This window comes from Natrix helvetica, assembly GCF_964273705.1.
Source record: "Natrix helvetica genome assembly, chromosome: 1".
Taxonomy (NCBI): domain Eukaryota; kingdom Metazoa; phylum Chordata; class Lepidosauria; order Squamata; family Natricidae; genus Natrix; species Natrix helvetica.
The window spans coordinates 125,975,253-125,990,191 of record NC_138548.1 but is presented as its reverse complement, the minus strand read 5'-3'; the positions used below and the strand labels follow the sequence as shown (position 1 = coordinate 125,990,191).

The following is a 14,939-nucleotide window of genomic DNA, read 5'->3' as shown; positions in this document are numbered from 1 at the left end:
AGTGGAATTGCTCTATTTTTTTATACCTTGAGTGGCATTGTCAGCTACACTGGCCACCAGGAGGCACTGTGCAACCAGGTTGGCAGAGCTCCCAAATTCATTCCCTGGCCATAAAGGTGAGGCATGGAAAAACATGCCTCAAAACCAAGGAGATGCCTGCAGAACGAGTGACCATCTTGATATTGGTGAAGTCTAATTCCTTTCAGTCCCAGATGGCTTAATTCAGTGGTTCTCAACCTGTGGGTCAGGACCCCTTTGGGGGTCGAACGACCCTTTCACGGGGGTCGCCTAAGACTATCGGAAAACACATATTTTCAATGGTCTTAGGAACCGAGACACCAATTTTATGGTTGCGGGGGTCACCATAACATGAGGAACTGTATTAAAGGGTTGCGGCATTGGGAAGGTTGAGAACCACTGGCTTAATTAATAATGAAACAGGAAGAGGGTTGGCAGCTCTGAAGCAAAGAAGGCAAAGAAGGTATGCGGGCGCAAGTGGGGGAAGACTGAGAAAAAAATAAAAAAGACAATGGAAAGGATGCATTTGGGTACGGGAAAGAAAAGGGAAGAAGCAGACAGAGGGTGTCTTTTATTCTAAGCACCATTGCCATGGGGACTAGGGAATTGAGTTGGTCCCTGGGAATGAAATGATTCTCCATCCTGTCATAGAACCTTGTCTTTTTGCGTGTGCCTCTGAAAGTCATTGCTAAGGGAGCTACATTGGAGTTAGGATTGTTCAGTTTTGTTTCAGGCTCCCTTTTGGCCCAACAATCAATGCTGTTGATTCTTGCATGGCAGTCAAGAAATAGAGTAGCAGGCATGGGATATAGAGATCGAGCGCTCGGGAGAAATCCTGTCTTAGATGCATCTATTTCAGGAGCTTCTGCCAGGAGAAAAAGTAAACGACTTCAGCTGGCAACTTATGTCTTCGTTCATGTAAAATCAGCAGGACAACAAGCTGTTTCTAGCTTCATCTGTTGACAAATGTTGATGCACCGTGGGGGGGGGGGTTCTTCATTACTTTCCCTGAGATGAAGAAACACACCTATTCTTTAGTTTATCTTCATATAATTATGCATGTAGTGTACTGTAAAATGCTTCACCTGTAGCCTAGCATTAGTCACACAAACAAGAGAATATGTGAGGCAACGTTCTGCGCATGTTTCTTTTGATGAAGGAATATGGCAGGTTTAAGTGGTATGGTGTTATAGGCACCAATTATGGGCAATCACAGTGAGGGGGCAAAGGACAACATATGCGTAATGACATTTACAAATGCCATGACTTAGATATCTGAGTCACAATGTAACTGCAACATTTGCATAATGATGTCATCATCTGATTTATTACTTTGGCATCATCATGGATTGTGTTGCTGCTGGCACCAGCCTGTCTGCAAAGAATGTGGCATCCACAAGGCTCTTTGCCCACTTGACTAATGGTTTAAACATTATCATAATTTTAAATAAATTAAATGAGGAGCCAACATCCCGATAACGCAGTGCCAGCCCCCAAAGTCAATTTTGCTCTGGGTCTCCCCATATCCAGGATGAGACATGAACCGTAGCATCTTTACAAATCAGCAGAAGAAAGCAGGGAATTTCAAAATATGAACAGAATTAAATTTATACTGTAACTACCTGGTAATTTGTGCTGGTAAGCTCCTGCTCCATGATACCATCATTATCCCAGTTTGTGGCTTCTCTCTTATTGTTCCCCCAAGGTTTGTATCATAGACATTCCTAAAAAAAAAACATGGTTGGTAAACTGCACTCCAGTGTATTGTCTCAAAATATATTTCTGTCTCCATGGAAAAAGGGGCAAAGTTAGCTGAGGTACAGATCATCCGGCAGAAGGCTAAAGATGGCAAAGAGCAATCTTACCAGTACTCTTCTGCATTAGCACAGCTTGCCACTGTAATCCGTTTTTGAAAGACAGTTCGATGTTCTCACCCCAAAACTTGACAATGAGATAAGAATGAATCTCAAATGTTTCATGAACTTTGGAATGAGAACCTGAAACCTTTCATGTTTGGTCCATTCTCTCTGGGCTTTAAATATATGTAAAGCCAAGGAAGAATTGATAGAAACCTGAAAGATATCATGATGGGAAATGCCATTGCCTGAAGTCAGTTTGGTATATTTAGAGAGATAGGTTTAAAGTACCAAATTCTGGCTCACATGTAATTGATATTATATACCAGAGGTCTTCAAACTTTGCCCCTTTAAGACTTGTGGACTTCAACTCCCAGAATTCTCCAGCCAGCCTGGCTGGAGAATTCTGGGAGTTGAAGTCCACAAGTTTTAAAGGGGCCAAGTTTGGGGACCCCTGTTATATACCTATAAAATAGCTGGTAGAAAATATGTAGAGGCCATCTCCTCCAATCCCACACCATTAATGTAGCTCCCCTATTATATTATGCTGTTGGTTTTTTTTACGATGGTGAAAACTTTACCCTTTTCTGCGATGGGCCCTGAAAGGTCATGAAATCCTAATAAGGTTGCGCTATAGGGAAGCCCATCTCGAATAAGTCTTGTAATCAGGCTAATGAACAGGAAGCCAGAGGGCCAAAGAGAACTATCGAGTTTCAATTGATGGTGGCTTGATTCTACAACTGGTGGTTTCTTAGGGCTTCATAGTCGCTGCCTGACAGATCTTTCTCACAAGAGCCAAGTAGGAAAAATAGGCCCCAGGTAAGCCAAGCCTTTTCCCAAGAACATATAATAAGGAAATCAGCCTCATGCTGGCTCTACAATAAGAAGTTGAAACAGCAGCCCCAAAGGATCTTGAGAGCATCATTATTGCGAAGGCTCATATTTGAACATACTAGAGGTTCATTCTATTTGAAGTCCCTTAAAATTGCTGTCAATTTAGGGAAAAAACGAGCTAATTTCTCTGAATAGAAGAAAATCATATTCCTTGAGTCCTTAACTCCTGTTTTCGCCCCAATAAATAATGGTCCCTATTTGGGGGGGGGGAATGTTAGGTGTTGCTTAAATAATACGATTGATTGATTAAATCTCTATCCCTCTTTTTCTCCAGAGTCTCAAGGTGACAGGCATTACACTTCCCTTTCCAGTTCTTGCTTTGTGAGATAAATTAAGCCAAGAAATCATGGTTATTTCTTGTCATTTGGGTGAATGTCATGTGGCTGGACTCAGTGGTGAAATTCAAAAATTTTTTACTACCAGTTCTGTGGCTTGGTGGGCGTGGCAGGGGAAGGATACTGCAAAATCCCCCTCCACTCCCCACTCCTGGGAGAAGGATATTGCAAAATCCCTATTCCCACCCCACTCTGGGACCAGCCAGAGATGGTATTTGCCGGTTCTTTGAGCTATTCAAAATGTCTGCTACCGGTTCTCCAGAACCTGTCAGAATCTGCTGAATTTCACCCCTGGCTGGACTTCAACATAAGTCTCCCTGGTACCAATGAAACTATAACCTCTGCCCCTCACCAGTTCTTAGTACCTAAAGACTAAACATGCTTTTAAAATAGTGTCAGCATTCGTGGATCAGCACCTGATACCTGAGGTATGAAGGGTTATTCCCAGCTGGGTATGAACAGAGAATATAGGGAGAAACTATGAACAGGGGACTGGTGGCATGGAATGAAAAGGCTACTTATCTGAAACTCTCTCCGAAGCTTAAGATAAACGATCCTTCACAGCAACTGTTCTTGATTATTACTGTCATCCCAGACTTGTTACTTTAATTAATACACCTCCTAGGACAAGAAACTTTGTGAGCTGATCCTGTGGGAATTTCAGCCCCTTCCTCAGATAGGTACATTTTGTCTCCAGATTGCACATATGCAAATGCACGTGCGAACCCGGGGGACATAAATTACAAAAATAATTGCCGGCTACATCCAATGCCAGTTCCCATCTTTCCATTGTCTTCTCAGTATTGCCTCTCTTGCACACCCCAAAACCTTCTCCAGAGGAGAAAAGACGGCTCTGCTGCTTCACTGGAGGAAAAGCTAAGTTTTATCAAGTCGTAGCACAAACACAGTGTAAATATGCTGCCCTATGGCATAGTCAATGTTTTGGAATAGGCTCTCCACAGGGATCAGGTTAGAGCAATCTCTAGTGATATCAGCTCATTGAGGTGGTCCAGGCAGAAAAGCAAAACCTGTCCTGTCTTCCAAGGTTATTCTCACAGCCCATTACAAGTGGCCATCCTGGAAACATTAAAAATAGGGTTATTTTGGAGGGCATTCCCATAAGCTGAGTACTGCACCACCTTTTACTTCTTATATGGTTTATTTGTTATTTGTTTATGGTTTCCATTGGTGGAGGGAGTTGATGTTAATGCTGTTTTTAAGTGCACTGTGAATAATGATATTGTATAATTATATCGTATTCTGTAATAGAGAAATATTTGATTGCCCCAGGGCATGAGATAAATACAGGTAATCCTTGTTTAGCAACCACAATTGGGTCTGGCAACTGAGTTGTTAAATGAAGCGGTTGCTATTGCAACTGTGCTTATGATCTTAGTTCAGCTTTCCTTTGCTCTACAGATTTGTGAAGGTTGTAAATGCAAGGATTGGTTACTTTTTCATCACAGTCATAATTGCAAATGGTTGCTAAACAAGGCAGCCACTAAACAAGACCAACTATGGATGTAAAATACATGGGAATTCACTTATCCAAGATTAAGCTGGTGAATGAATTCTCATGGAAGTCTGACACCAAAAAGCTGTTTCCTCTACAACTACCAAAGTAAAGTTTGTAAAATGTATGGCTGTTATTTTATTTATCAAACCATTATAACATCCCAGCATCGTGGGCTAGATGGGGATACAAAAATCTGTAGAAGAAACAAGGAAACCCATATTGTAGTCAAGAAAACAACATGTCTCTGTAGGCACTTGGAAATGAACTTGACCACAGGGGGAGAAAAACAAATGTCCAATGAGAATATTCCTCTTTTCCTTCATGAGTGCTGAGTAATGCAAGGAAGAGGTGATGTTGCTTGACTCTGACGCGTTGCTTGAATGAACATGGAGTATTATGAGGAGAAACGATTGGGACTAGATAAATATTGATTGCCATTATCCTCTTAACACAGGCTGGAGAAGTGCTGTTTTCAACCAGCTGAGCACTCGGCTGATGGCTGTTTTGTCTAACCCACATTTCTCGGGGGGGGGGGGGTATAAAAAATGTCTTATGGGAGTGCCTCTGAAAGCTTTTCAGCCTGCATGGATACATTTTTCTTATCAAGTCAATTTGTTACGCTGTTACAAAAAGTGATGGACTGTGAAGTGATTGACTTTGAGAAGTTTTCTGTAAACAAGACCACAGACGGCTAACGTGCCTGATTTCTGTTTGTCACTATTTCTCCCATTTAAAATACTTCTCACAACAGAGCAGTGGCCACTCTTACAATCAGTCCTGTATGGGGCTATCAGGACACCATCCTGAAATGAAACAGTAATAAAGATGACCTATTCGGAGTGGGGGGGGGGGAGAGTGAGTGGGGGGACTTCTCTCAAATCCAATTTATGTAACCTTCACAATCTGACACTTCCTGATTTTTCCTTTAGAGATGACTCCCATATAAGGTAGGTTTCTATATATTTAATCATATAGATATGGATATCTATAATGTGTGTGTACGTCTGTGTGGGTGAGCATATATTCCATTTGTTGCAACCTTATTGTGAAATCTGTGATTGGACACATACTTTGTGCTAAGCTATGGTTTGTTGGATAAGCTGAATCTGACTAGGTTCACACATTAAATTAATACATGAATGATTTACAGACCAAAATGGCTGCTTTCGTGTGTCACTTTAACTTAAAAATAAGCCATGCTATGATTGTCTTAATGTCCGAATCCATCTTGTATGAAGTAGCGTACTCCAAATAAAATTAATGACTGATGGACACCATCAAGGCTCCTCAGAATGAAAAACCCACTACATCCCAAATATCTATGGAGATTCTCAATCATTCAGGTCATGGTTGTCCCAAGGGTGCTTTTTTTTCAAAAGGCAACTGGACTTTCTTGGTTTTTCCTTGAAGATGTTTCACTTTTCATCCAAGAAGCTTCTTCAGTTCTGGGTGAGAAATGAAACATCTTCAAGGAAAAACCAAGAAAATCCAATTGCCTTTTTAAAAAAAAGCACCTTTGGGATCACTACATCCCACTGTAGATGCACTACAATCCATCACCTCTTTCCCAAAGCAATCAGGTCATTGCTGTTATCTCTGTCATCTCAGAAAAAAAAATTCAATTAATACAGAGAGGTAGCACTGAGTGGATGTAGTAACTTTTGGAAGGTTTAGAGGTCCACTGCATTCATGACCAAAATAATAAAAACTTCCCTTTAAACTGAAGCCTCTTTTGATTCTGTGTAAAGCCCATTCCGACATATTGGTATCTTTCTAAGAAGAAACACTGGCATCTAGAGGCCTCTTGAGTTTGTCACCTGTTTTGGACCTCTGAATGAATTATCTATGGAGATTCTCAATCATCCCGGTCATGGTTATCCCAAAGCTGCTTTTTCCAAAAGGCAGCTAGACTTTCTTTGTGTTTTTCTTTGAAAACGCTTCACTTCTCATCCAAGAAGTTTCTTCCATTGAATTGAAGAAGCCTCTTGGATGAGAAGTGAAACATTTTCAAAGAAAAAAAAACACCCCAAAAAAGTCTAGTTGCCTTTTGGAAAAAGCAACATTGGGACATAAATAAATTACTTTAAATGCCCCATCTGCTGGCATCATTTACTATATGCATGAACTTTACCTTTGCCTATCTGGTTTAAATGATAATCAACAAGCATTATGTCCAGCAAGCTGATTGGGAAATACTGTATGGTAGTTAAGAGTTCATTATTTCAGGAGGACTCCAATATGCTTAATTTGGTTTGGTGCCTATGTTCCTTCGTAAAAATATTACAGAGGAAGAGTTGCTGATCATTTCGCCTCAATAACATTCCACGTAAGTAATTCTGTGGCTCTTAGTGTGCCTTAAGATGGCAAGCTTATGAAAACCAGCCCATTATATTTTGCAAGGCAGAGCAGCAAATAGTGTGTCCTGCGCTCCCTTCACTGAAGGCCAACTGCATTATTTTGGCACCTAAGATAGAAATCCCAAATCATTGGCTCTTTCTGCCACGATTATAAAAACATAACCATGTTAAATAATGAGCCACTGGCAGATTTTTCTCTTGCTAATTGTAGGAACCTAAATCATTGATATACTTAATTAGGAATGAAGCCCATTTAAATCCAGAGGACTTACTGTAATTTTTACGTGAATATGCATGAGGGTGGCTGTGAGAATAGTTACTTATGTAATAAAGATAGTCAAGATTTATAATAGTACAATGTACAAGAAATACCTGTGATAGAACAGAAAGAAAGCAATAAAGCAGATATTTAGAATTGCAATACAATACAAAGCAGACTTGGAAGGGACCTTGGAGGTCTTCTAGTCCAACCCCCTGCTTAGGCAGGAAACCCTATACCGTTTCAGACAAACGCTATCCAACTTCTTCTTAAAGACTTCCAGTGTTGGGATTTGTATGACTTTAACTGATTGTAAAGTTACCATCTTTAACCTTAGATGGTAACTTGGATGATAGTTCACATTATAGCTGACTTAAGCCAAGTGGCCAGATCCTGGATTGATTTAATATAAGAACACTTTATGTACTTTGTAAAATAATAAATTCCTTTTACCCTCTGGGAGGCTGGTATGAGTGCATCAAAGACTGCTATCCAAACAAATATATTTATGTCCTCTACAAATGTGTACGAGTTAAGCCTCAGTTTCTCTCTCCCACAAAGATAGATTCTTTGTCTGTACTTACATAACATTCCTGACTCATATATTCTTTGCTGGGTCTGTTTTATATTAGTCTTTCCCCTCAATTATTTGTCATCAGCATCTCATTTATACTATATTTGGTTATGATAATGCTGTTTTAATCTGAAGGCAGGAACCATGGTGTATAACTTCTTGAGTATGTTTTCATATGTGAGCAATTGACTTAGCTTGTTACTTTCTAGTTAAAAGTTACTTTGGGGTTAAAAGTTATTTTGGGGATGTTCACGCTAGCCAACTTACAAGAGTGTGCAGTGCAAACTAAGTTTCTGATACAAAAAGAAATTCCCATAAACTGTTTTCTTTTCATGGAAGAGAAGAGAAGGCTGATCACCCCAGTCTTCTTCACCTTTTGTTAGGATGACTTGATCCTAATGCTCTGGTCATGTCTACACTATCAACTTATGTCATGGCTTTCTTTAATGAAAATACTTTTTATTGTAATCAGATAAAATAACAGAACTTTGAAAGTCTGCCCAGGTTTTTCCCCCTTTCCCCCTTTATTTTTCCTTTTGCCTGCTACTATCAATAAAATCTCAGCCCAAAAAGTTTCCCCCAATAGCAGATAAATTTACAGGTGCAGGTTCTACAAACTAGCATTACTCAAAAACTCAATTCCATGAATATAGGACAGCTGTATTATGTAGAATGTCTTCAAGGTTGTTTGCGGACAAACAAGGTTGTTTTTGGTGGCCAGGAAAGGAGCAAGAGATTCTGTCCAAAACTTGCCCTATTTCTCCTACTACTGAGTCTCTTTCTCATCCTTTTTATTTTCTCAAGACTGAAAACCACAACTTCCCCTCTCCTTTCCCTTTCCCAACGCCTGAGTTGACTTCTACCCCAGATCCTTTGGAACTACAGTTTCCTAACAATGGTTAAAGCCTCTGTGAGATGCTCCTAAACAGTTTTCCTTCCCCCCTCTTTCGTCCAAAGTATTCAGGGAAAGGCTATATATTGCCTCCAAATCTGGAGATGCCTTTATTATGGTTCTGGTAGTCCAGCTTCCTCAGGTGAGCTTTGGAAGAGGCGGGCGCACAACAAGGTCAGTTCGGTGCTGTTGCCCGCTGGATCCCTTGCGCAGGTATCACGAGACCACTTCCCTCCCACTCTCGCCTTCCAAGAAGGGGAAAAGACCGCGGATGGCTCCGAAGGAGTACCTTGCCGGCGAGGGGAGAGGCAACCATCACCCCTTCTAACCTCTCCACCCCGGCTCCTCCTTCCAAGCCCTCCCTCCGGCCCCTCCTTCTTCTCGGCACCCCACCTCTTCGCCTGCGCTGTCATTGTCTCGGCGGGCGAGGCTCCGGGCTGGCTGGCCCTTCCGCGAGCGGGGAGGCGGGGAGGCAAAGGACCGAGCTCGGGTCCGCCGATCGTGCGAAGGATGCGCCTTCTTCCCCAGCCGCCCGCTCGCTCCGGGCCCTCTAGCCGCGTGGTGGCCGCATCGCGCTGATCTTGGGGCGGGGAGGGGACGGGGACGCCCAGGGCGCACGAGTTGGGGGAGATGAAGAAGATCTGGGTGAAGAAACGTCTCCAGGTAACGAATCTCACCCAGGGGAGAGGGAGGGGCGGGTCCCTGAGGAGTCGACCAAGGGTCCCGGGGGCTTTTAGGCAGAGGTCATAGGAGGTGCCTGTCCCCGGGGAAAAGCTCCGGACCCCCAGGCAGGCAGACATCCAAACCAGCCACCCCGGCCGGTTCCCAAGGTGCGATGCTCGCCGCTTCCCCTGCTGGTTTTGCCTCTCCGCTGCCGCTCTGACGGGTGGGATTCGCCACAACATGGTGCGTGCCGCGTGTATGCGTGTGTTTGTGCCAGGGAATGGACTGTAGCGCTCTGCCCATCCGCCAGAAGCGCCACTGCTAGGCAGGCGGGGTGGGGTGGCAATCTGGGGTGGTGGCAATCTGGGTCTGGAAAGCGTGGAAACAAGCCGGAATCTTGGCGAGGGGACCCGGCTCTTCCACCTCAGATGCCCAAAGCGGAGGAGGCAGGGCAGGCCGTCCCGCTCCAGCCCAAAGCCCGGGGGTTACGGAGGCTGAGCACCTGCGTCATCAGGTCCCGTGCGTCAATACCTGGCTGGAGCGCGGCTTCTCGTGGCGTCGACGTCACTCGGGGGCCTCCAAGCCGGGCGGAGGGGTCGCTCCCTGTTGCTCCTGAAACGGGGATCGAACAGGCAAACAGGCGCCGTCGGGAGTTGACTGCCCGCCCGCCCCCACTTTGCCTTCGTTTGATTGTTAGCCTTCCCTTTCTGAGCTCCTTGGCTGCTCTATCATCTTAGTCCTCTTCAGAGGAGCGCTGGGGAAGCAAGGGCCCCAGGAGTGACTGTTTGCCTTGGTCTTAAGAGCTTCCCCCTAGACGTCCTATGATGGGTAGATCTTTTTATCTGGAGTTTTGGGAGGGGGGATCCGGGAACAGAAGCAGTCTATAGCCAGACAAGGCTGAGGTGCTGTTAATCTCAAGAAATGCTGAGAAGGATGGCATCCCCAAACCATCATGAAGAAAAGGGATTGACACATACTGCTAGGCAAAACAATGAAATGATATTACTTGAGTTCATTGTCGCTTTCCAAAGAGATATGTGGTTGCTGCTAGTAGATATGTCCAAGGTTCACAATCCTGGGAAGATTCTCGCCAGTTCTGCGTTTGCCTTAAGGTAACCTGAAGCACTTCTGTCTTTGGTGAGGATGACACCATTCTTGTTGCCCCATCAAGCCAATTTCCCCCTGCTTTATTTCATTTTACTATTGCCTTAGTTGAGCAGGCTCTCTGGAATATGATAAATAGCCTTTATTTTTGGGCAACTGTTTACCATGTAATGGATTTAATTTTGTTATCCAGATGATGCCTTGTTTTCTAATGTTCCAGTATTTGGATTGCAAGCAGTATCGTTTGTAATCTTGAAGCCAGACTGTGCTGCCTGCCATGTGCCTGACTTATGGGGATGCTAGCCAGATACCTGTTAATGGCTGTTGATTACATTTTCATTTCTTGATGGAGGAATTATCCATCAGCACCAGAGCTTGTCTGTTCATATATCTTCCTGGCGAGGCATATGGGCTGCCAGCCAGCACCAGTCACAGTGGGGGCAAACTGGCTTGACCAGAATACAAATCCAAGCAGAGCTGATCAGACATTGCATCTGCGTCCTGGGAGCAGTTCATTCTTAGGGTTGGAGTTTCAGGAATGGGAGATTTTCTCTAACCCAATAAATCAGGAGCTTGTCTCCACTTTTTTGGGTGAGATTATTAATAAAATGTGTTAGTTGGACAACTACTGAGCTCCTGGGTTTTTTTTTTGTTTTTTTTTTTGTCACCATAGACTAACAGAGCTCTCCTCCTACAATTTCAAATCCAAGGGACTCCAGTGCAAAAGAGAAAAAATTAGCCATTGTAATTGGTGCAAGTTGTCTGTGTGGATGGTGCAAGTTGTCTGTGTGGATGTTCCATTCTCTGTGACATCAGTGTCCTATTTCTCACGTCTCACTGATTGATGTTGTCACTTCTATTTTATTCACCGTTGCCCAGAGTATTTCACCTCAGCATTAGTATCATGGGAAAATCAAGTTAGTGAGCAGATTTGCTGGAAGATGGAACAGCAGGAAAGCTGGGGAGTGGGTGGCTTTGTGCCTGAGCTGCTCCACGTGTGTGCATATGAATATGTGTTTACAAGCACATACGTGCTGTTCCATCACTATTCCTGAATTACAAAATCTTCCCTTTTTCCTGATGGAAAGCGCCCATGGTTTGTCCTTTGTGCAGTCCTGTGGAGTTGCTAGTCAGGGCTGAAATTCTTTTCCACAGGAAGCCTGGCACTCTTGCTTCCTGCATGGAGATCTCTTGGAGGACTTCCTGGCAATTGGAGAGAGAGGGTGATTTTTACCAGGAGAAGCCTGATGTTGTGCGTGCAGAGTGCCTATTATGGTGCCTGGAAAGATAAAAGGATAGAGAGGATAAGGACTTGGGTGGAAATTCACGCTTCCTGAATTTGGGATGACTCTGCTGAGTGGACTGGAATGATGAGGATGAGGGAATTCCAACGGAGGCCAGCTCTCAGCTGGACAAGGCTGGTGCATCAAGATGGAGGCCTAAGGAGGCTTCACCCAGGCCTAGAGAGTGGCTCTACTTGTTATGTGGAAGGGACCCTGCTGGGAAGTGATATACGTTAGAAACAGAACTATCTGACTGGTTGATCTTTTCCTGAAGTTGCCCTCATACTTGAATTTGTCTCTCATTGGGAATAGGCTATTTTTGTGTGTGAGCCTTTCTATGTCACTTTACTTCCAGCGTATCTCTACGACTTGTTCTGCCCATCCTGAGGTAATTCCACCTGTTTCTTCTTTTTCCTTTGCAGAAAAGCGGTCACTCACGGCGTTTTGGACGCTTCACGCATGGTGCGTTGTATTACTTCTGCCCTTCGGTCCCTTTTGGGGTGGATGAGGAAAACAGAAGGGTGGCCAGGGGCCAAATGCAAAAGAAGGTGCAGCTTTGCACCTTTACATGACTGTGTGGACACGATGCATCATGTCACTTGTAGTTACCACATCACCATTATAAGTACAGGGCCTCTCTTCTTCTTAACACCTGTCTTTCTTAATGGAAGAGATTGACTAGGAAGACTCTAGATGGGCTTGAAGGCTGTGAAATATCTCCCCTTAGCAACCTGCATTGGTTGTGTTTGCAAAAAGAAGGCAAACCCCATTTTCACCTCAGTCCAAACAATCTATGGGTAATCACTTTATAGTTTAGGATGTGTGAATAAATCCATTGGTTAATCCATGGGTTAATTAATTAATTAATTGAATTAAACTATGTGTTAGTTTGTGGCATGGTATAGTGATGCTTCAGGAAGCAAATGTATCTGGGATGAATAGGAGCATGTGTTCAGCTTCAGTAGGACCCAAGAGTTTCACGGATCACAATTAGGAAAACACTGGTCTAATAGGACCATTCCAAATGTAATAAAATAGTGAACAACCCTCTGAGCTCTCCAGAATCTGAGTCTTAATAAAGATATTTCCATACTATAGAAATTGGACTGTATGTGTGTTGTGTCCCCTTATGAGCAAAAGGATTGCTTTTTATTTCTATGTAGAATGACATTAGCTTCCATATTCAACTTTTAGACAAAATTGGGAATGCGGAATCCTGTAGGTACATCACTGTTCCCTAAAACTTGCCTGGAGAGCCAAATATTTTCACTTCTAGGTTAGACAATTTCAAAGAGGGAGAGATCTGGAGAGCTATATAGTTATTAGCTATAATGACTAAAAATAAAACCCACGTCATCAGAATCAGTGCAATTTACATTATCAATGTTAGGGATCACATACAGAGGCTGCTTCTCACCTTCATGCTCTCCCTATGAATTTCATCATAGCGTATGCTTGGCCAGTTTTGAAAATGAAATACTACAGGAGAAATCTGGCTTGACCTAATAAGTTTATTAGGCTGTCGTCCTATCCGCATTTGCAAAGAGTCTTACTGAATCAGTGAAACTTATTTCTGAGTCGGCACATAAAATATTCCATTAGTCACGTAATGTGGAGGCCAGCACCTCTTCAAGAGTGCTATTTACTTTATCTGCATGCCACTTTCTTGAGAAGGGAAGGTGTAGCCTGTGGGAGAGGTGGAAATGGTGTGAGGGAGGCAATAATATGCAATTTGTATAGGTACATTTGAATAGGCGTTCTAAAGCACTCATTCAATTCTTAGGGACATGTCTTTCAAACTTCCCCTTCTTTCAGTGTATGCTTTTTGGATGGTCAGCTTCTTTGTTTTCCTTTCTCTGAAATTAGCATAGCTGTTAAATTCTATTTTTCAGACATGTTCTCTTATATGAATACATGTCTGGGGTTTTGCACATCCGAGCTTTCTCTGTTATATTTATATGCATTGCTGGTCTAATAATGTTCCCTGCGTATTGCATTAGAGATTTCTTTGAGGTTTACACAACATACTGTATATGTTGCATTCCCTAATATTTTGGGATACTCTAAGCTTGGGCTGGTTTGGCAATCGCACTTCATTGATGTGTGTCTCTCTTTCTTGCTGCCCCTATGGAAGCGAAGTTTTCCGCTCCTGCAGAAAGCAAAGTTACGGTAGGAACCATGCTGTTTTCCTAATTTGCCATTTTATAGTATTTTATTATGTTTTGAATGCATTCTTTGGCGTGTGGAGAGGAAGATTCTTATGCTGAAGAATCTATGATAATATACTGTATATGTAAATATGCAGCCAACCCTTTTGGCATCAATTCCTCATTAAAAGTTTTCATCATTTAAGGTTGATGATTCTGATGAATGAATGCTATGTTTGCATGATACTCTTAATTGCAAATTACATAACTACATTTTTACTTAGTGTATTATAAAGATACAGCTCATATAGGTAGCTTATGGTTCCAAATGAATGCTTGGTTGTATAAACCATGGGCAAAGCAGCTTGTGCAATTGCAGCCAGTGAGGCCAAAGCATGTGGCATTCTTTTTAATCTTCTTTTATCAACAAAAATCAGGTTTTGAGAGGAAATGGTTGAAGGAACAACTTGACACATATTTTTTCTTCCAATTCTTTGTTTTATGTATCATAATTGCTCAGTTCTTGATCTGACTACTGTTTACTCCTGGGGCTTCTGGGGCTGATGAGCAATCAGCTGCCACCTTGCCTATCAGTTATCATTTAAACTTTCCCATTGTGACTTCTCATTGCTCTTTAAAGACACAGAGGAAATCTGCAATTTCCAGACAAATGTATTTTTATACAATACAAAAGTATTGTGTAAAAAAGGGATACCAAGACACTGCTGTTTACTCAGCTGCATATGTTTTTCAACTTTGGAGTCCAACATTTTAATAATTCTTCTGGCCCTTCTCTGGAAATCTGCAGTGGTCTTTTCTTTCCCAACTTGAACTTGGAAAGGAAATGCCTTTAAAGAATGCACTGAATCTCCCTAATAACCTTCTAGATTTTTTGAGATGGAGAGGAGGGTGAAATCAACAAGAATGGCATTATTTAATAGGTATATAGTTAGACTTTGACAAAGCCCCTCATAAAGGCTTCTGAACAAATTCAGTATAGGGGGACAGTGGTTTTTATGTATCGGTTACTGACTAGAGAAC

General features: G+C 42.6%; 1 protein-coding gene across 4 annotated transcripts in view; it reads left to right on the top strand.

Moving 5' to 3' along the window:
- SPEG (striated muscle enriched protein kinase) overlaps positions 1-14,939 on the top strand; it is a 140,322-nt gene that overhangs the window by 34,197 nt on the left and 91,186 nt on the right. The window contains exons 1-3 of one of the 4 annotated variants that reach the window (XM_081944106.1): positions 8,850-9,364; positions 12,174-12,213; positions 13,891-13,920. The exons of 2 other annotated variants lie outside the window; for them this stretch is intronic. In XM_081944106.1, coding sequence (XP_081800232.1) covers positions 9,332-9,364; positions 12,174-12,213; positions 13,891-13,920 — 103 coding nt within the window. In that variant the 5' untranslated portion in view covers positions 8,850-9,331. Of the gene's footprint in view, positions 1-8,849; positions 9,365-12,173; positions 12,214-12,245; positions 13,921-14,939 lie in introns of those variants that run through there. One more of the 4 variants, XM_081944105.1, reaches the window with a different exon arrangement.